Source organism: Lactuca virosa, chromosome 8 (assembly GCF_052849685.1).
Source record: "Lactuca virosa cultivar CGN04683 chromosome 8, Lactuca_virosa_CGN04683_v6, whole genome shotgun sequence".
NCBI classification, from domain to species: domain Eukaryota; kingdom Viridiplantae; phylum Streptophyta; class Magnoliopsida; order Asterales; family Asteraceae; genus Lactuca; species Lactuca virosa.
In genome coordinates, this window is record NC_136433.1 from 77,378,395 (window position 1) to 77,401,154 (window position 22,760).

The 22,760-nt window shown below is 36.4% G+C and overlaps 1 protein-coding gene across 1 annotated transcript; it reads left to right on the forward strand.

The window, feature by feature from the left end:
• Positions 1-20,450: 20,450 nt before the first annotated feature.
• On the forward strand, positions 20,451-21,661 carry LOC145134128 (protein PLANT CADMIUM RESISTANCE 3-like). Its single transcript, XM_079069032.1, has 4 exons — positions 20,451-20,778; positions 20,871-20,942; positions 21,028-21,240; positions 21,325-21,661. The coding sequence occupies exons 1-4, from the start codon at positions 20,532-20,534 to the stop codon at positions 21,411-21,413; spliced, it is 621 nt and encodes a 206-aa protein (XP_078925158.1). The 5' UTR covers positions 20,451-20,531; the 3' UTR covers positions 21,414-21,661.
• The last annotated feature ends 1,099 nt before the right edge of the window (positions 21,662-22,760 follow it).

The following is a 22,760-nucleotide window of genomic DNA, read 5'->3' on the forward strand; positions in this document are numbered from 1 at the left end:
GTTAGGATGAAACCTTGGAATAGTTAATATTTGCATGTATAATAGAGAAAACATAGATCCAAGGTTTATAGGGTTGCATGTACACCATAGGAGTGTTAGAATGCCTAAAACCCAACAGTGGTATCAGAGCCATGGGTTGTTTTCTGTTATATTGATGCAAATGTTTTATTTTCAAAGTTGGAAAAAAAGGAAAAAAAAACATGACGTTTGTCAAATTTTAAGATAATTACTTGTTTTTGTGAAAAACTAATTATTTGTAAAATTTGAATCATTTGCTATATGAGTTGAATTAGGTCAAATTTAGTAAAAGATAAAATGATATGATTATTTTATTAGTTTTAAAAGTTTGATCTAAAGAGTTTTTTGAAACCTCCATAAGTTATGGATATGAAAAGGTTTTAAAAAAAATTGATTCAAAGTTTTTTATGGAGTTACAAAACTTAGTCTTAATGTTTTAAAGAATTCCATAACTTGTTCTTAAGTTATGGAACATGAAAAGTTTCATCATAAAACAAGTATTTAACTCCATAAGTTATGGAATCTAAAAGTTTTCAAGAGTTACAAAACTTGCCCTCAAGTTTTGGAATTTGGAAAAAGTTTTTTTATGATAAAAAAAAAGAATTGAATTCTAAAACTCTTGGGTTCATAACTTAAACAATTAATTAAATGGTTTTAATTTTGAATTTAATAATTGGAATTATGATGTTTTTATTGAATAATTCAATTAACTCTTATGGACTTTATTAATAGTTAATTAAAGCGTTTAATTAAAAGAGTATTATTAAATCCATAAATATATGGTTTGAGTTTAATTAAATTAAAAGTCTAGTTTAATTAATAGATTAAACCACCAAGTATTTTAAATGTCTAAAATACACCCTTATACTATTATAATATTAAAAGTTTAATATATTATATGTATAAGAGCAAGTCGTCTTACCATTAGTAGGCCTCATTCACGAAGCCGGTCTATAAGGGGGGTATAAGGTTACTGCCTATAAAATGGCAGTTTAATGGGTGTCCACTCTCACTCACCGCTTCCTTGACCGGTGGAGGGTCGTTAGCCGAACAGGTAGGACAAGGACTATAATTCTCCCTTCATTATAAGTATAATGATAAATACTAAGTAACTAAACACTTATAAATTCCCAATCTTAGTTACTTAGGAAAATGTGAATAAGGTGCTAATCCATGAAATTACACTTTGCACTTTGTTTAAGCTGTTAGTGGAGCGTGTGTGGTTAACCGGCACACTAACCTGGACTTAACAAGGTAGGCAAAGGGTAACTTAATGTTTATCATAGTATCGTTGGAGCGTGTGTGGTTAACCGGCACATCGATTGAGGGGTAAATATTAAGGGTACCAAGTATATTTGCATGGTTACTTCACACCTTGTTTTGTCATCCTCGGCATCGCAGTCACAAAACCTGAAGGGCACACTCGAGATTGAAACATGCCATTGAAAAGTTCAATGAATCTCAAAAGAATCTAGGAGTTTCAAAACCAATTAAAACCTAAGAATACATTTCGTTTATCTTGGTGGAAATTGGTGAATCGTCATTCACCTACCTTCAAATATTTTATAGCTTGGATTACGGCATCCCTCTTCCAAGTTATAAACTAGTTTGTTGGGTCCTAGCCTTAATATATCATATTGGGTGTTATATTAAGTACTTAAATCAACTTTACGTGAATTTATCCCATTGTTGATGTCTGGTTTAGACAACAATGATCTTCCCAAACCAAGCTTTCCTAATGAATATGACTTCCCGAGTTTGGCTCATGGAAGTCATACTTCTCTTCCTCCACCTCCTCCAATTATTCTCCCTAACCCACAAGTTCAAGGTCACTCAAGCCCTAATGGCAAGCAAGGTCTATGTGTAATCACATCTTAGAGATGAAGTCACATATTGACAAGCCGGGAGAGTTGGGTGTCAAAGTATTGAGAAAGTTGGATGTTCAATCACTTTCTAAGTCACATAGTGAGTTCCTTTGGGACTACTATGAAACAGACTATGACATGAACCTTAATGATCATATCTATTTGCTTGGTGCTGCTGAATCAGCAATGATTTGGAACGATAGTAAAGTAAATTTGATTAGAAGATCAACTTCCCAAAAACTTTATGGACAGTGACAATGGTGACACTGGAAATCCAGAAAAAGCATTCTCTTCCCAATGGAAAGGGATTGGCCATAGTCAACTCGGTTGACCAAATGGTAAAGAGAAAGGCTAAGTCTGAGATAGTCCCATTACCGAAGGGTCCATATGTTTATTTTGCCAAAGGAAGGGGCGTTGATTGCAAAGCTGCCAAATTTACCTAAGGATGTTAAAGTCAATAAGTTTGACTCTACATCAGGTAGAGCCCATTATCTAACTCTGTTAAGTTCTATTCTGAGATCCTCATTACATCATGTGACTGGGTCACATGTTGATATTTTAAGAATCAAAGAATAGAGAGAAATCTTAAAGGAAGTATATGCTGATTCTGATCGCAAAGGTGGATTTCGATCGCATCAGAATTTTGAGCAGTTGCTTAAGAAGTTATGATATATTGCTAAGGAATAGATAACAACAATTTTCCATGTGGATTGTAAGGATAAGTTTTTCCGCAAAGTTTTAAAATAAAAGAAAATTGTTTAATTTTATTTATTTGAAGTATCCTTACAATGGCATTTGTGGAAAATTGTTGCTTATATGATTCCACTGACAGCAATATTGGAAAATGGATTTGATTCTTTCATTTGTGGTAGTGTCTAAATTTACCAAATCAGGAAAGTTCCTCATCACCCAAGTTTCAATTGGACCGAAACTTGGAATCATGCAAGTTGAATAGTATGATGAATGAGAACTTTCAAGCATTGGAAAATCAAGACTAATTACTTGTTCACATGGATGTGTGAGTCAAGTGAAGGACTAAAGGGATCGAGTACACATTCTTGTGCACTGGTCATGTCCACCACAAAGCTCGTTAAGACTATTTGATTTACTAAAGTTTAGTAAATATGGTTATACTTACAAGTTTAAGTATAATTCTGAAACATTGGAAAAGTCTCAATGTATGGCAAAACGAATGGGAAGAATCAAATTAGGCAGAAAGATAAAAGTTTCTCAAACCTGAAAAGATAGGAGAGTACTTTAGTATCATGTTTGTGATCATCTTAATGATTTAGAAATCATATCACAATTAGTCCTCTAAAGGTCATCTTAGTGCATTCTTATGACTAAGAAGAGGAGTCATGAATTGTTGAAATGGTTAGATCAGGAAGATGAGTCATACTTCGTTCCAAAACAATTCTTAGAGTCATACTCCAATATTGTAACTTGAGTGACATATCTTAAAGAAAGGTTTAAAACACTTGTCAAATGTAAGAGTAAAAGTGTCCTACTCTTGTACATTTTAAATTGGTAAGTTGTGATGTTTTGGATAAAACAAAGACCAACTAAGGCCAATTATGTGAAGTGTTTGTCTTGATAAAGAATCCGCACTATCTCTTGAATATTTGGCAAGATAGTCTTATATGTCAAGAGGATAGTGGGAGTCTTAAAGATCCTAAAAAGAATTTCAAGAACTAATCAAGAATAAAACCTGAGGTTCTTCACTAGCACACGACTTGAGGTTTATAACCTATCGTGTTGACATATTCTGTGCCCATTCCAGTTAAAGTTGGCTTTGCATAGGAGTTTTGAAAGTTCTCAATTGGTTGCATAACAACTTGGAAGCAATGGCAGGCCCTGTACTGCCAGGTGGCAAGAAGTTAAGATTTCATAAGTTCAGTCCATATGAGTTTGGATTTGTCATTATCCTTGTCTTATGACTATGGTTTTGACGATTCACATGGATAAGAACACATACACCATAAAATCTAAGGGTCATAAGGTTTCTCTCCGATTCATGAAAATGATGGTGAGGAAACACTTCCACCAAGTAGATTTGAAGCAGATGGCAAAAGGTCTAAACAATTGAGACTATGATTACGACATCCATTTTCATAGTTCTGAAATTGTTTAGACACACATGCATGCTATCTAAGGAAAGGTGTATGATTTTGATAAAGTTTTATCAAAGCATCTCGTATCAGAAATCTGAACTTTGGTAAGAAAGTCAATAAAGTATTGATTTCTAGAAGTCCAGCTGATTTCTGAGTACATGTCAAAGCTAGTGGGAGCATAAGTGTTATGCTAATAATCATCATGTTAGTGGGAGCATGATAACTATTGTTAGTGTTGCAAGTTAGCAATGTTAATTATAGAAAACAAAAGTTTCAATTCGTGAGGCTGCAGGGATTGAAAAAGTTGTTTTGCTATAATTAAGGGAGAGGATATACTTCATTTCAGTTCTAAAAGCTTAGATTGAGACCTTAATCATCTTTAGTCAAGAATATATATATGAATTTCATGTTGGATTGGTTCAACTTAAGGAAATTCTATATATTGCGTTCTCAAAATTCGATTATGATTACGGCATCCCTCTTCATAGTCAAATTTTGAAAACATGGCAAATAAAAATATTGTAGCAAAAGACTGGTCTAGAATCATGTCTTTATGTGAGACATCATGAATCGTGTACCATTTGCTTTGGGTACAGGATCGATTGCATGTGCTATAATATTTGTCATTTCTAAATTTTTCCAAATGCCCAGAGGCATTAAGAAGGGAAAAGGTCTAGAATTGGATATGACTAAAATGATTAAGCAATTGTCGAGGACAATCTGAGGTTTACCAAAGATTGGTTTCTCAGGGACAGTTGGAAGTATAGTGCTAATTTTGGAAGGACCATATTGACATATTCTGAAAAGAGGCATCTCTTATTCAGAAGTGATAGTCAAAATGAGAATATGGAGTTGTCTCCATAGGTGGAAGTTATCTGTGTAAGATTAGAAAACTTAATGCAAGAAGCATGTCCAAAGCAATGTACTTTGAATATGAGACTTAGTTTCCATGGAGTTGATCTCCATTGGAATACCTTATAATGACTGTTGACAAGTCTTTGTGACTTTGTACATATTCATTACAGGAGGGTCAGTGCATATAAGTTTAAAATCTAAACAGATTTCGATAAATGATAGGAATTTGAAATTCTCACATTTTTCGATAAGGATTTGGGAGTGTGAAATTAGAATCATTGAAATTATGTTCAATTGGTTTATTTCACAAAGTAAGGATCATAGACAAACATAGAGTGCATACTTGGTGTATGGCAAAGCTATTATTTAAGAAAAACATAGTGTACATGCTTGGAGCATGGGACAACTAGTGTTTTTAATTCAAGTATAAAGTTGATAAAACCGAAACAATGAATAATGAGTAATCAGTATGGTGATAAATAAAAGTGTTTATTTATATTCATAGGGTTTGATACCATATTTGATTCATTTATTCTTGTGTTTCACTTTGCATGTTTTGACTTCCAGAATAACTAAGTCGCTCTTCCTGAATGATTAAGTTATTCAAACCATCCACAGTCGGTCATATGTTGGAAGTAGATATGAATCAAGACTGTCATGGGTTGGTTTGTAGAGGTCCAAGTTGGTGGACAAAGTGGTGCTACAACACTCATGAGTGCTCATAAGTTCTGAGTATTGGATTCAACCCGCGCTCATTTGAATCACTTCATGGATTTTATCACGAGTGATCATGAGACGATAATATCTTATATTCTTCAAACCTAGAGATATGAGTTGTTACTATGAGTTGGTTATACATTGATTGCACGAAAACGCATTTGGTAACTCGATGTTATAAAACGTGCCTTTGTGTATGATTCAACAAGTAGTAGAACAAGCCATATGAGTCGAAGTTTATCCATTCCTTTTACCTTCGGGATAAAAGCGATATCTGTGGGCCCCTCGATGATTTAGCGATGACACATGTGAGTGCTTGGCCAAGCCAGGACTGATTTGATTTGTTCAATCAGTCAATCATCATAAATCGAAAATCGGGAAACAACAAATGGACAGAGAGAATGATTATAATCCATGTCTCAGTCCATATGATATCTAGAATGAAGGAATATATGATCCCTTATCTAATGGACAAGTCATTGACAAGGTCAGAGTTCGACAGCGGCTTTAAGAGCTATGATTGCCAGTTAGGTTTTGAAGTCATACTCAATAATAGTTTTAGACTTATCCAAGTGGGAGACTGTTGGATTAATGTCTAAGTCCATAACTATATTTGGTATGTACTTGACCCGACCCGGCATGGTCCATTTGGGTTGCACTTCACCGGCACAATTTATATGGATAGTCTTTTGAGAATAGTATATTTATGATTTATATTAATATATTATAAGTTCTAATATATTAATATGGAATCATATTATTTAATTAGTATTGATCAAGAATTAATTTAGAATTAATTAAGTGATCAAAAATAACTAATTAAATATGGACTCTCATATATATGGAATGGGCCAAGTTCATTTAGGTTGGGCTAAGCTTTCATGGATGGTCCATGGAGCTTTTAACCCATGGATCCTATGTAAATGAAAGGTCATGGGTATTAGGGTTTACATGGATGTAACCCTAATCCTCCATAATATATAAAGGGGTCCTTGGCTCACAAAATTGGACAAGTGTGTGAAAATAGGACTGGGCCGATTTTAGTGTGCATACATATTCTCTCAAGTCCTTCCAAGGTGTTTTGGTGATTTGTGATTCCATTTGAGGCTTCCACACTATTGGGGCTAAGCTCTTAAAGCTTGAAGACATCAAGCTACATCAAAAGGTATGTCATCTAACTAGAACTTTGTAGTATAGGTGCTTCATAATATGCTAGTTAGGATGAAACCTTGGAATAGTTAATATTTGCATGTATAATAGAGAAAACATAGATCCAAGGTTTATAGGGTTGCATGTACACCATAGGAGTGTTAGAATGCCCAAAACCCAACATAAAGCCCTTCGCTACCAGTCGCGCTTTGTAAGTGTGCACCTTCCCATCCATGTCGGTCTTCTTCTTGAAGATCCATTTGCACCCAACTGTCTTACGACCTGGTACATTGTCAACCAAGTTCCAAACTTGATTGTCATACATGGACTGAATCTCGCTGTCCATAGCCTCCTTCCACATTGCAGACTCAGGTCCTGCCATGGCTTCCTTATAATTATTAGGTTCATCCAAGTCTATCAGTGTACTATCACTGATAAATGTATCACCTTCAGTAGTGATATGATAACCATAATAAAAATCAGGTGTGTTCCTAACTCTGGTGGAACGCCTTGGAGGTACAGACTCATCTATTGGCTCAACATGAGTTTCCTCCTCAGTTCGACCGATAGTATTTGAGGTTCCTTCACCACTTGACTCTTGAAGCTCTTCAAGGTCAATTTGCCTCCTACTGTCCCCTTGGCTTATAAATTCTCTCTCGCGAAAGACTCCTCTTCTTGCTACAAAGACCACATTATCACTGGGTCTGTAGAAGAGGTAACCAAAGGATCTTTGTGGGTAGCCGATGAAAATACACCTCTCTCTTCGAGGTTCAAGCTTGTCATGAGCCTCATGCCTCACGAAAGCTTCACAAACCCAAATCTTGATGTGGTCTAAATTGGGAACTTTCCCAGTCCACATCTCGTAAGGTGTTTTGGCAACCTTTTTAGTAGGGACTAGGTTAAGGATATGGGCGGTAGTGTCCAAGGCATACCCCCAGAATGAGATTGGTAACGAAGCTCGACTCATCATGGAAAGAACCATGTCTAATAAGGTTCGATTGCGCCTCTCAGCCACACCATTCAACTGTGGTGTCCTAGGAGGTGTCAATTGTGAGACAATCCCACATTCCTTAAGATAGTCAAGGAACTCAATGCTAAGATACTCTCCTCCTTGATCGGATCGGAGCATCTTGATATTCCTACCCAATTGATTCTTAACTTCCTGTTTAAACTCATTGAATTTTTCAAAGGTTTCTGACTTATGCTTGATTAAGTAGATATATCCATATCTGCTGTAATCATCAGTAAAAGTCACATAATAGCAATTAGCATCCCTTATAGCAGTTTTGAAGGGTCCACACACATCTGTGTGTATGAGGTCCAACAAACCTTCACCCCTCTCACAAGTTCCAGTGAAGGGTGACTTTGTCATTTTTCCAAGTAAACAAGATTCGCAACTATCATCCGACTTTAGGTCAAATGATTCCAAAACTCCAGCCTTTTGGAGTTGGCCTATACGCTTCTTGTTGACATGTCCAAGACGACAAAGCCACAAGGATGCTTTATCCAAGCTATTTGATGAATCAATATACAACACACTATTTCCTAGATTGTCTACAACATTCACCGCTTCATAAACACCATCACAAGGTAATGCTTTAAAGTAAAATACATCATTGTAATAAACATTAATAGCACCATTATTATTATCAAACGAGAATGTAAACCCTTGTTTGTACAAGCCATTTCTAACGAGTAACAACATTTATTCAAATCTAACATTAACCCATTATTAAGCAACAAAGAATAAACTCCTATCTTGGTAACATGTGATGCTTTCCTATTTCCCATGACTAAGTTTATCTTCCCGTGCTCCACTTGCTCACTTCTTCTTAGGCCCTGCAAATCAGTACAAATGTGAATACCACAACCTGTATCAAGTACCCAAGAATTAGCATTAGATGAGTTATTAGACAATATTGTATAAATACCTGCGTTGGTGGGTTTAACTTTCCCATCCTTTACATCTTGCAGGTACTTGGGGCAGCTTCGCTTCCAGTGCCCCTTTTCCTGGCAATAGAAGCACAGTGCTTCCTTAGGGTTTGAAGAAGGGGTAATGGGACCTTTCTTTGTCCCACTTGAAGAGGAACCATCAAGGGACTTTCCCTTGGTACCCTTCAAAGGGGTCTTTCTCTTTTTCCCCTTCCCATTCCCAATTGCCAAGACAGGGGCGGTAGTAGGAGTAGGAGTAACAGCTGATTTAAGGCCACTTTTAGCGGTCCTTAAAAGTCCTTGAAGTTTACTTAGTGTGACTTCCTCCTTGTTCATATGATAAGTCATACGAAACTGATCATAACTTGGAGGTAAGGAATGGAGAATGATGTCAATCGCCATTTCTTCAGGAAAGTCCACATTAAGCTTCAATAATCGGTCAACAAACCTTTGCATTTTCTGCAAGTGATCGGCGAGAGATTCTCCCTGCTTCATCCTAGCTGTTATCATGGAGGAAATGATTTCATACCTCTCCTGACGTGTACTCTGATGGTACTTATCCATCAGATCTTGGTGCATCTCAAAAGGGTAGAAATCTTCATAGGATTTCTGGAGTTCTGCTGTCATCGTGGCCAACATGATGCAAGACACCTTAGTGGTATCTTTCTCATGGGTAGTGTACTCAGCAATCTCCTCAGGAGTAGCAGTGGCTTCATCAATAACCTTAAGCTCCCTGTCGAGGACATACTCCTTGTCCTCATAGCGGGTAATCATCCTGATGTTTCTGATCCAATCATTGAAGTTGGATCCATCAAAAGTGACTTTCCCACACAAGTTCATAAGGGAAAAGGAGCCTGTAGGGTTTGAGCCAGCAGCATTGTTGGAAGACATCTGAAAGAAAGAAAGACAAGTTTTATTAGATAAAGAGTCCTTAATAAGTCACCCTAATGAAATATTAAGGCTAGGATCCAACAAACTACTTATAGTTAGAAGAGGGATGCCGTAATCCAAGCTATAAAATATTTGAAGGTAGGTAAATGACGATTTACCAATTTCCACCATGAAAACGAAATATTTTATTATTAGGTTTTATTGGATTTGAAACTCCTAGGTCTTTTGAGATACATTGAACTTTTCAATGGCATGTTTGAATCTCGATTGTGCCCTCTCAAGTTTGTGACTAGGATGCCGAGGATCACAAACAAGGTGTGAATAACCATGCAAATTGACTTGGTACCCTTAACTTTATTACCTAATCGATGTGCCGGTTAACCACACACGCTCCACCGATCTATAATAAAGTCAAGTTACCCTTTGCCACTCTTACTAGTCCTTACTAGTGTGCCGGTTAGCCACATACGTTCCACTAACGACTTGGTAAGGTACAAAGTGTAATTTCATGGGTTAGCACCTTTTTCACATTTTCCTAAAGTAACTAAGATTGGGAATTAATAATGTATAGTTACTTTATAATTTCATTATACTATTTAAAGTCCTTGTCCTACCCGTTCGGCTAACGACCCTCCACCAGTCAAGGAAGCGGTGGGTGAGAGTGGACACCCATTAAGCTGCCATTTTATAGGCAACAACCTTATACCCCCCTTATAGACCGGCTTCGTGAATGAGGCCTTTTAACGGTAAGACTGACTTATTCTTATACATATATATAATAATTAAACTCTTAATATTATAGAAGTATAAGGGTTGAATTTTAAACTTTTAAAATTCTAAGGTTTTAATTTGGAATTTAAAATATTAGAGTGTAAGACTTTACAAATTCCAAAACTTGAGGGCAAGTTTTGAAACTATTTCAAGACTCTTCAATTCATAACTTATGAGTTTAATGGTTCATAAAAATGAAGACTCTTCATTTTATGAAACCTCTTTATTCTTTAATAACAACTTTAAAGAAGTGACTTTTGGTTATCCATAACTTGAGGACAAGTTATGGACACCATCATTAAGCATTAAGATCAAGAATTAATCAACCATGTAAGTTACAAACAATTCTTATGATCTTCTAAAACTCATAAGAACAAACTTTCATATCAAGCAATTTCAATATTAACACATATAAACTTTGAAATTTGATAATGGCCACTTGAAATGGATTAACATGATCATTACCACATTAAAACATATTTTGACAAGCCCAAGACAGTTTGGGGTAATGATTCTAGCCCATTTCCAGCAACAAAACTCAGAAAACTGCACAGCACGCACCTACTCGTCGAGTGCATGATCCTACTCGACGAGTAGGGTGCTTTTTGCCTTGGACTCGTCGAGTCCGCCATTGCACACGGCGAATCCAGACGAACAGTGAGCAATTTTTTGAGTTTTCAAGCAGTTTACATCAAGTATACAGAAAACAAGCCTAGGCTCTGATACCACTGATGGGTTTTGAGCAATCTAACACTCCTATGGTGTACATGCAACCCTAGAAACCTTGGATCTATGTTTTCTCTAATATACATGCAAATTTGATTTTTCCAAGGTTTACTTCCTAGCTAGCATGGCATGGGGAACATGTAACATAAAACTAGTAGAAGAACATACCTTTCTTGTTGCTTGAATTCCTTGATGACTTTGTGAGCCTAGCACCCCAAATGTGATGCCTCAAATGCTTCACACAACACCACAACACTTAGAATTACTTGAGAGAAACTTACTTACACTCAAAATCGGTTTTGCCCTCTTATTTCCTTCTAGTGGCCGATTTTGGTAGCTATGAGGCTCCTTTTATAGTGTGTCACAATTAAGGTTTACATATGTATGCCTTAATTGTCATGACTCTTCATTTCTAATGATTCATGGGTTTGTAACTCCCATGGATTTTCCATGGAGCTCCTTATGGGTTATAAACCAACTCCAAAAACCATGGATCATAGCCCACTATAAAAGAATGAGTGATTTACATAATCAACCCCATATATTTAATTAGTCTCATTTTGATCACCAAAGTAATTCTAAATTAATTCTTGATCAATACTAATTAAATAGTATTATTAATATATTAGAACTTATAATATATTAATAATCTCCAAGTGTCCAGTTTCTCTCATTATAGTCTACCTAAGTGTTGCAATGCCATGCAACCCAAATGGATCATGCCGGGTCGAGTCAAGTACATACCAAATATAGTTATGGACTTAGACACTATATCCAACAAAAGGCACACAAAGGGAGCTAGGGTTTTCGTGTTGGCTGGGTAAGAGTGAAGGGAAGCTGAATAAACAGGAGTTATGTTCTTCATATAGGGAGTGAACCCTAAATTTTAGGGTTTAATGAGTTGCATGCGTACGTTGGGCGTACTCCTGGTACGCTAGGGGTACGCACCTGGCCTCCACAGTTCATTCTCACGAGTACGCTGGGCGTATATGGCTGTGTACGCCCCGCGTACGTCACTTCCTCAGTCCACTAATAAGGCCCAAAGGTCAAAGCCCAAACCAAACCATTCCATTCTTCAATTTTAAAATGATTAATAATACCTGGAAAATCCTAGATGCTACAGAGGCTTTTCTTGCATACTTTGATGTTGGGATGGTTTGGAGCAAATGAGCTCCACACCTATTTATAGGTTTTTCCACCTCCTTATAAGAAGTTTCTAGATCTTCCTACAAGGGACTTTCCCTTGGTACCCTTCAAAGGGGTCTTTCTCTTTTTCCCCTTCCCCTTCCCAATTGCCAAGACAGGGGCGGTAGTAGGAGTAGGAGTAACAGCTGATTTAAGGCCACTTTTAGCGGTCCTTAAAAGTCCTTGAAGTTTACTTAGTGTGACTTCCTCCTTGTTCATATGATAAGTCATACGAAACTGATCATAACTTGGAGGTAAGGAATGGAGAATGATGTCAATCGCCATTTCTTCAGGAAAGTCCACATTAAGCTTCAATAATCGGTCAACGAACCTTTGCATTTTCTGCAAGTGATCGGCGAGGGATTCTCCCTGCTTCATCCTAGCTGTTATCAAGGAGGAAATGATTTCATACCTCTCCTGACGTGCACTCTGATGGTACTTATCCATCAGATCTTGGTGCATCTCAAAAGGGTAGAAATCTTCATAGGATTTCTGGAGTTCTGCTGTCATCGTGGCCAACATGATGCAATACACCTTAGTGGTATCTTTCTCATGGGTAGTGTACTCAGCAATCTCCTCAGGAGTCGCAGTGGCTTCATCAATAACCTTAAGCTCCCTGTCGAGGACGTACTCCTTGTCCTCATAGCGGGTAATCATCCTGATGTTTCTGATCCAATCATTGAAGTTGGATCCATCAAAAGTGACTTTCCCACACAAGTTCATAAGGGAAAAGGAGCCTGTAGGGTTTGAGCCAGCAGCATTGTTGGAAGACATCTGAAAGAAAGAAAGACAAGTTTTATTAGATAAAGAGTCCTTAATAAGTCACCCAAATGAAATATTAAGGCTAGGATCCAACAAACTACTTATAGTTGGAAGAGGGATGCCGTAATCCAAGCTATAAAATATTTGAAGGTAGGTAAATGACGATTTACCAATTTCCACCATGAAAACGAAATATTTTATTATTAGGTTTTATTGGATTTGAAACTCCTAGGTCTTTTGAGATACATTGAACTTTTCAATGGCATGTTTGAATCTCGATTGTGCCCTCTCAAGTTTGTGACTAGGATGCCGAGGATCACAAACAAGGTGTGAATAACCATGCAAATTGACTTGGTACCCTTAACTTTATTACCTAATCGATGTGTCGGTTAACCACACACGCTCCACCGATCTATAATAAAGTCAAGTTACCCTTTGCCACTCTTACTAGTCCTTACTAGTGTGCCGGTTAGCCACATACGTTCCACTAACGACTTGGTAAGGTACAAAGTGTAATTTCATGGGTTAGCACCTTTTTCACATTTTCCTAAAGTAACTAAGATTGGGAATTAATAATGTATAGTTACTTTATAATTTCATTATACTATTTAAAGTCCTTGTCCTACCCGTTCGGCTAACGACCCTCCACCAGTCAAGGAAGCGGTGGGTGAGAGTGGACACCCATTAAGCTGCCATTTTATAGGCAACAACCTTATACCCCCCTTATAGACCGGCTTCGTGAATGAGGCCTTTTAACGGTAAGACTGACTTATTCTTATACATATATATAATAATTAAACTCTTAATATTATAGAAGTATAAGGGTTGAATTTTAAACTTTTAAAATTCTAAGGTTTTAATTTGGAATTTAAAATATTAGAGTGTAAGACTTTACAAATTCCAAAACTTGAGGGCAAGTTTTGAAACTATTTCAAGACTCTTCAATTCATAACTTATGAGTTTAATGGTTCATAAAAATGAAGACTCTTCATTTAATGAAACCTCTTTATTCTTTAATAACAACTTTAAAGAAGTGACTTTTGGTTATCCATAACTTGAGGACAAGTTATGGACACCATCATTAAGCATTAAGATCAAGAATTAATCGACCATGTAAGTTACAAACAATTCTTATGATCTTCTAAAACTCATAAGAACAAACTTTCATATCAAGCAATTTCAATATTAACACATATAAACTTTGAAATTTGATAATGGCCACTTGAAATGGATTAACATGATCATTACCACATTAAAACATATTTTTACAAGCCCAAGACAGTTTGGGGTAATGATTCTAGCCCATTTCCAGCAACAAAACTTAGAAAACTGCACAGCACGCACCTACTCGTCGAGTGCATGATCCTACTCGACGAGTAGGGTGCTTTTTGCCTTGTACTCGTCGAGTCCGCCATTGCACACGGCGAATCCAGACGAACAGTGAGCAATTTTTTGATTTTTCAAGCAGTTTACATCAAGTATACAGAAAACAAGCCTAGGCTCTGATACCACTGATGGGTTTTGAGCAATCTAACACTCCTATGGTGTACATGCAACCCTAGAAACCTTGGATCTATGTTTTCTCTAATATACATGCAAATTTGATTTTTCCAAGGTTTACTTCCTAGCTAGCATGGCATGGGAACATGTAACATAAAACTAGTAGAAGAACATACCTTTCTTGTTGCTTGAATTCCTTGATGACTTTGTGAGCCTAGCACCCCAAATGTGATGCCTCAAATGCTTCACACAACACCACAACACTTAGAATTACTTGAGAGAAACTTACTTACACTCAAAATCGGTTTTGCCCTCTTATTTCCTTCTAGTGGCCGATTTTGGTAGCTATGAGGCTCCTTTTATAGTGTGTCATAATTAAGGTTTACATATGTATGCCTTAATTGTCATGACTCTTCATTTCTAATGATTCATGGGTTTGTAACTCCCATGGATTATCCATGGAGCTCCTTATGGGTTATAAACCAACTCCAAAAACCATGGATCATAGCCCACTATAAAAGAATGAGTGATTTACATAATCAACCCCATATATTTAATTAGTCTCATTTTGATCACCAAAGTAATTCTAAATTAATTCTTGATCAATACTAATTAAATAGTATTATTAATATATTAGAACTTATAATATATTAATAATATCCAAGTGTCCAGTTTCTCTCATTATAGTCTACCTAAGTGTTGCAATGCCATGCAACCCAAATGGACCATGCCGGGTCGGGTCAAGTACATACCAAATATAGTTATGGACTTAGACACTATATCCAACAAAAGGCACACAAAGGGAGCTAGGGTTTTCATGGTGGCTGGGTAAGAGTGAAGGGAAGCTGAATAAACAGGAGTTATGTTCTTCATATAGGGAGTGAACCCTAAATTTTAGGGTTTAATGAGCTGCATGCGTACGTTGGGCGTACTCCTGGTACGCTAGGGGTACGCACCTGGCCTCCACAGTTCATTCTCACGAGTACGCTGGGCGTACATGGCTGTGTACGCCCCGCGTACGTCACTTCCTCAGTCCACTAATAAGGCCCAAAGGTCAAAGCCCAAACCAAACCATTCCATTCTTCAATTTTAAAATGATTAATAATACCTGGAAGATCCCAGATGCTACAGAGGCTTTTCTTGGATACTTTGATGTTGGGATGGTTTGGAGCAAATGAGCTCCACACCTATTTATAGGTGTTTCCACCTCCTTATAAGAAGTTTCTAGATCTTCCTACAAGGGACTTTCCCTTGGTACCCTTCAAAGGGGTCTTTCTCTTTTTCCCCTTCCCCTTCCCAATTGCCAAGACAGGGGCGGTAGTAGGAGTAGGAGTAACAGCTGATTTAAGGCCACTTTTAGCGGTCCTTAAAAGTCCTTGAAGTTTACTTAGTGTGACTTCCTCCTTGTTCATATGATAAGTCATACGAAACTGATCATAACTTGGAGGTAAGGAATGGAGAATGATGTCAATCGCCATTTCTTCAGGAAAGTCCACATTAAGCTTCAATAATCGGTCAACGAACCTTTGCATTTTCTGCAAGTGATCGGCGAGGGATTCTCCCTGCTTCATCCTAGCTGTTATCATGGAGGAAATGATTTCATACCTCTCCTGACGTGCACTCTGATGGTACTTATCCATCAGATCTTGGTGCATCTCAAAAGGGTAGAAATCTTCATAGGATTTCTGGAGTTCTGCTGTCATCGTGGCCAACATGATGCAAGACACCTTAGTGGTATCTTTCTCATGGGTAGTGTACTCAGCAATCTCCTCAGGAGTCGCAGTGGCTTCATCAATAACCTTAAGCTCCCTGTCGAGAACATACTCCTTGTCCTCATAGCGGGTAATCATCCTGATGTTTCTGATCCAATCATTGATGTTGGATCCATCAAAAGTGACTTTCCCACACAAGTTCATAAGGGAAAAGGAACCTATAGGGTTTGAGCCAGCAGCATTGTTGGAAGACATCTGAAAGAAAGAAAGACAAGTTTTATTAGATAAAGAGTCCTTAATAAGTCACCCAAATGAAATATTAAGGCTAGGATCCAACAAACTACTTATAGTTGGAAGAGGGATGCCGTAATCCAAGCTATAAAATATTTGAAGGTAGGTAAATGACGATTTACCAATTTCCACCATGAAAACGAAATATTTTATTATTAGGTTTTATTGGATTTGAAACTCCTAGGTCTTTTGAGATACATTGAACTTTTCAATGGCATGTTTGAATCTCGATTGTGCCCTCTCAAGTTTGTGACTAGGATGCCGAGGATCACAAACAAGGTGTGAATAACCATGCAAATTGACTTGGTACCCTTAACTTTATTACCTAATCGATGTGCCGGTTAACCACACACGCTCCACCGATCTATAATAAAGTCAAGTTACCCTTTGCCACTCTTACTAGTCCTTACTAGTGTGCCGGTTAGCCACATACGTTCCACTAACGACTTGGTAAGGTACAAAGTGTAATTTCATGGGTTAGCACCTTTTTCACATTTTCCTAAAGTAACTAAGATTGGGAATTAATAATGTATAGTTACTTTATAATTTCATTATACTATTTAAAGTCCTTGTCCTACCCGTTCGGCTAACGACCCTCCACCAGTCAAGGAAGCGGTGGGTGAGAGTGGACACCCATTAAGCTGCCATTTTATAGGCAACAACCTTATACCCCCCTTATAGATCGGCTTCGTGAATGAGGCCTTTTAACGGTAAGACTGACTTATTCTTATACATATATATAATAATTAAACTCTTAATATTATAGAAGTATAAGGGTTGAATTTTAAACTTTTAAAATTCTAAGGTTTTAATTTGGAATTTAAAGTATTAGAGTGTAAGACTTTACAAATTCCAAAACTTGAGGGCAAGTTTTGAAACTATTTCAAGACTCTTCAATTCATAACTTATGAGTTTAATGGTTCATAAAAATGAAGACTCTTCATTTTATGAAACCTCTTTATTCTTTAATAACAACTTTAAAGAAGTGACTTTTGGTTATCCATAACTTGAGGACAAGTTATGGACACCATCATTAAGCATTAAGATCAAGAATTAATCAACCATGTAAGTTACAAACAATTCTTATGATCTTCTAAAACTCATAAGAACAAACTTTCATATCAAGCAATTTCAATATTAACACATATAAACTTTGAAATTTGATAATGGCCACTTGAAATGGATTAACATAATCATTACCACATTAAAACAGATTTTTACAAGCCCAATACAGTTTGGGGTAATGATTCTAGCCCATTTCCAGCAACAAAACTCAGAAAACTGCACAGCACGCACCTACTCGTCAAGTGCATGATCCTACTCGACGAGTAGGGTGCTTTTTGCCTTGGACTCGTCGAGTCCCCCATTGCACACGGCGAATCCAGACGAACAGTGAGCAATTTTTTGATTTTTCAAGCAGTTTACATCAAGTATACAGAAAACAAGCCTAGGCTCTGATACCACTGATGGGTTTTGAGCAATCTAACACTCCTATGGTGTACATGCAACCCTAGAAACCTTGGATCTATGTTTTCTCTAATATACATGCAAATTTGATTTTTCCAAGGTTTACTTCCTAGCTAGCATGGCATGGGGAACATGTAACATAAAACTAGTAGAAGAACATACCTTTCTTGTTGCTTGAATTCCTTGATGACTTTGTGAGCCTAGCACCCCAAATGTGATGCCTCAAATGCTTCACACAACACCACAACACTTAGAATTACTTGAGAGAAACTTACTTACACTCAAAATCGGTTTTGCCCTCTTATTTCCTTCTAGTGGCCGATTTTGGTAGCTATGAGGCTCCTTTTATAGTGTGTCACAATTAAGGTTTACATATGTATGCCTTAATTGTTATGACTCTTCATTTCTAATGATTCATGGGTTTGTAACTCCCATGGATTATCCATGGAGCTCCTTATGGGTTATAAACCAACTCCATAAACCATGGATCATAGCCCACTATAAAAGAATGAGTGATTTACATAATCAACCCCATATATTTAATTAGTCTCATTTTGATCACCAAAGTAATTCTAAATTAATTCTTGATCAATACTAATTAAATAGTATTATTAATATATTAGAACTTATAATATATTAATAATCTCCAAGTGTCCAGTTTCTCTCATTATAGTCTACCTAAGTGTTGCAATGCCATGCAACCCAAATGGACCATGTCGGGTCGGGTCAAGTACATACCAAATATAGTTATGGACTTAGACACTATATCCAACAAAAGGCACACAAAGGGAGCTAGGGTTTTCGTGGTGGCTGGGTAAGAGTGAAGCGAAGCTGAATAAACAGGAGTTATGTTCTTCATATAGGGAGTGAACCCTAAATTTTAGGGTTTAATGAGTTGCATGCGTACGTTGGGCGTACTCCTGGTACGCTAGGGGTACGCACCTGGCCTCCACAGTTCATTCTCACGAGTACGCTGGGCGTACATGGCTGTGTACGCCCCGCGTACGTCACTTCCTCAGTCCACTAATAAGGCCCAAAGGTCAAAGCCCAAACCAAACCATTCCATTCTTCAATTTTAAAATGATTAATAATACCTGGAAAATCCCAGATGCTACAGAGGCTTTTCTTGGATACTTTGATGTTGGGATGGTTTGGAGCAAATGAGCTCCACACCTATTTATAGGTGTTTCCACCTCCTTATAAGAAGTTTCTAGATCTTCCTACAAGTTACATACATTCATGACTATTCTAGAATCTTCTACCGTAATCTATATCTATTACATGCTTATATGTTTCTAGAATGTTCTATAATGTCCTAGATTAGTCTATGATGTTCTTGTGTCTTCCACTGTCTTCTAGAATGTTCCATAACATTCTAGGGTCTTCCATCTCATTCTATAATATTCTTGAGTCTTCTTGTATGTTCTAGAATATTCCATAGGCTTCCACTATGTTCTAGAATCTTCTTGATCATTCTAGACATTATAACATTTTTTTTATAAAGGGGTAAACTCTCTTAAGCTCCATTAGGCTAGTGATGACCTTCAACAAATATTGCGTAGTATTAACAACATCAACCACAAGGGTAGTTTTGTCAATTGGAATGAATGTTTCCAATTCTTTGTCTGATTAATCTCATCCCGCGTCAAAAGAATGCAATAATAAGGCCATTAAACACATCATTCATCAAAAACTTATATATGAGGTCTAAAACTTTCAAACTAATTTATGTTGTTAAAACTTTGAATCTAATGTAAGTAGAATGCTATGAATGGTCGAGTCGTATAAGTACAATACCTTAGAACTTCATAGCACAACAACAATTAATCTTTTTTGGTGATATTGACAATTGTTGCCGTTGTGGTAAATTTGGTCATTTTGACCATTTTTTCCTTTTTGTGGTTTACACGACATAAAAATGATAAAAAAATGTTATAATGATATGAAAAGCGTATAATAGGAAGTATATTTTTTGTCATCGTCATTTTATAAATACGTATGTTTTTATTTTATTTGTTTATATATTAAAATATGTAATCTATTCATTATAGATTCTTGTCTTTATGTAAAATTATTACTAAAAAACATGTAATGCTCACCAATATATATTAATTTTGTTCTTTAAAAAACTCGTGTAATACACAGTTCTCCCACTTAGTTTTATAGTGATATATGATCAAATAATGAAGAGAATTAAAACCGTTCGATCCAATCAGATTTGGATCCATCGACTAACGACAAATGTTTGCCATATGTTGATTGTTAATTTTTGAAGATAAATAAAAGATTGTGGAATATTATCAGAAATTGTAATTTGATAACCGAAAATGGTATAAATTCTGGTCCATTTACAACATCAGCCAGTCTCCACCACTGATTTCTTTTATTGAACCCTATTAACATGCAACAATTTTCGTATCAATGCATGAATAGCAATGGCTAAAATCATCCATGAGAATCATATAAATAGATACATTCATTGCACTAATCGCAAACCAATTCTCAGGGTGATTAGACTCGATTATCCAATCCATCCCTTGTGTCTGGATAATTGAGTCTATTGGATAATCAGGTTTGAGATGAATTCCTCAGTCCCAAACGAAAAGGAGAAGGCTCCTCAAACTACAACTGGTCAAGCTCCCATGGCTCTACCAGCCGACTCCCAACCGGCCACAAATCCCCCACTCGCATCTGACTCAGATTCCAGCAAAGGTGCAGGTGCACCACAACAATCGGGTCAGTATGTGGTTGGGGTTCCACCCCAACAAGGCGAGATCCCTACTTGGTCCACCGGCCTTTTTGAATGTTTTGATGATCTCCCAACTCGTAAGTCTAATCATATGATCACCTCAACATACACATTTTCATGTTTTGTAGCTTCTTCATTAGATCACAAACTGATGTACTTTTTTCAACAGTGGTTATAACTGCTTTCGCCCCTTGTGTTACTTATGGACAAATCGCAGAAATGATAGATAGGGGACAACAGAGTAAGTTTTCATTTCAAGAAATACTTGAAAACAATCAAAGTTTAATACTTTTCTTAAATGATAACGTTTTTAATTTCTGTAAAAGCTTGCTTTGTATACGCTGCGCTCTATGCTGGGATAATGTACTTGACGGGATGCGGATGTCTGTTGTCGGCTTACTATAGGATCAAGATGACACAAATTTACAATTTGCCTAATGACCCTATCATAAACATTCTTGTTCATCTCATATGTGAACCATGCGCCTTGTGTCAAGAATATCGTGAACTTCAGGCTCATGGTTTCAACATGCAACTAGGTAACATTTATATCTGAATTTGTCTTCTTTCGAACATTTTCTTGTTAATTATGTCGATTCATTTCTGCACCAAATTTTTTTCAGGAGTTGGGTGGCGTAATCAATCTCCCGAAATACAACAAAGCGGTGGAGTCATGGTACCACCTACAGTTCCTGGAGGGATGTCTCGTTGAAAAGCAGGCAAAAAGTAATCACTTTGGGATATTGAGGAATTTGACATATGCTTGGTTTTTTTTAACCTAATTATATAGTTGTGTTATAATTGAATCATGTACGTACGTTGTTATGCTGCTACTGTGGATATTATCATCATGCACTTTTTGGTTTTTCAAAGCCAAAGAATATATGTAGGGCTGTAAAGTTCATGTAAATCTTTGGTTGTCGAATTTAATACATCGCAATGTTTGAAGTTAAGTTACAACATTTTGCATGGTTTGTGTGCAGTCTTTTCATGATTCTTAATTAAATCTACTGGTTCATCTGGATTCTTTATAAGGCTTTTACTTGTGTATAAAAAGTTTATCACAACTGCAAATGTGTACATTAATACACACCAATCAAGTAAAACCCTACTCGACTAATTATATACCTAGTGGGAAGACGGTTCCCCCTGTATGGAGTACTATTATAAAACCGTATTCTTGGTTCTATTTTAATCCTATATAATTTATGTGTACAAGTATAACAAAAAAAAAGTACTTATTAGTGATTAATTTTTAGTGACGACCTAGAATTTGGTCACTGAAAGCATGTTTTAGTCACCAGAAATTAAGTGGTCACTGAATTTTGGTAATCCTACAAATTTAATGACCAATTCTATGTACAAATTTAATGATCAATTCTATGTGGTGGTCACTAACTCAGTCACTAAACTGCAAAATAATTAAATTACTTTTGTTTCATATCATAACAACTATTTAGTGACCAAAAATAATGGTCATTGTATTAGAAGCTTTGTGACTAAAAATAATGGTCATTATGTTAGAAGCTTTATGACAAAAAAGTGATCACTGTATTGGAGGTTTAGTGATAAAAAATAGTGGTCACTGACTCCTCTTATTCAAAATCGCCCGACTACACTTCTGTTATGGAAAACTACTTAAATGGGGAAAAAACAATTAGTGACCACTCGATAGTGGTCATTGATGATTTAGAAGTAAAAAACAATTACTGACCATAAAACAGTGGTCACTGACTATATATATATATATATATATATATATATATATATATATATATAATATATATATATATATATATATATATATTGTTGTAAATAATTGGTGGATGACATAATAATTGGTGCATGACAAATTTGTCAACATTTCTAACTAGTTATAATTATATGTTAGTAAAATTTGTAGTATAAATATCCCTCCACTGTAAAGAATGAAACACACCAAAAGTTATAAGAGATATAACTTTCATATTCTCTCTAAATATTCTTTCTTCTCAATTAAAGTTCTTATCAAAGTTTACTAGTTTCGTCTGATTTATAGTTACATTAATTACGCTTAATT

Coding starts and splice junctions, on each gene's coding strand:
- LOC145134128 (XM_079069032.1), top strand. CDS start 20,532: ATGAATTCCTCAGTCCCAAACGAAAAGGAGAAGGCTCCTCAAACTACA. Junction 20,779..20,870: donor TTTTGATGATCTCCCAACTC/GTAAGTCTAATC, acceptor TTTTTTCAACAG/TGGTTATAACTGCTTTCGCC. Junction 20,943..21,027: donor GATAGATAGGGGACAACAGA/GTAAGTTTTCAT, acceptor TTTCTGTAAAAG/CTTGCTTTGTATACGCTGCG.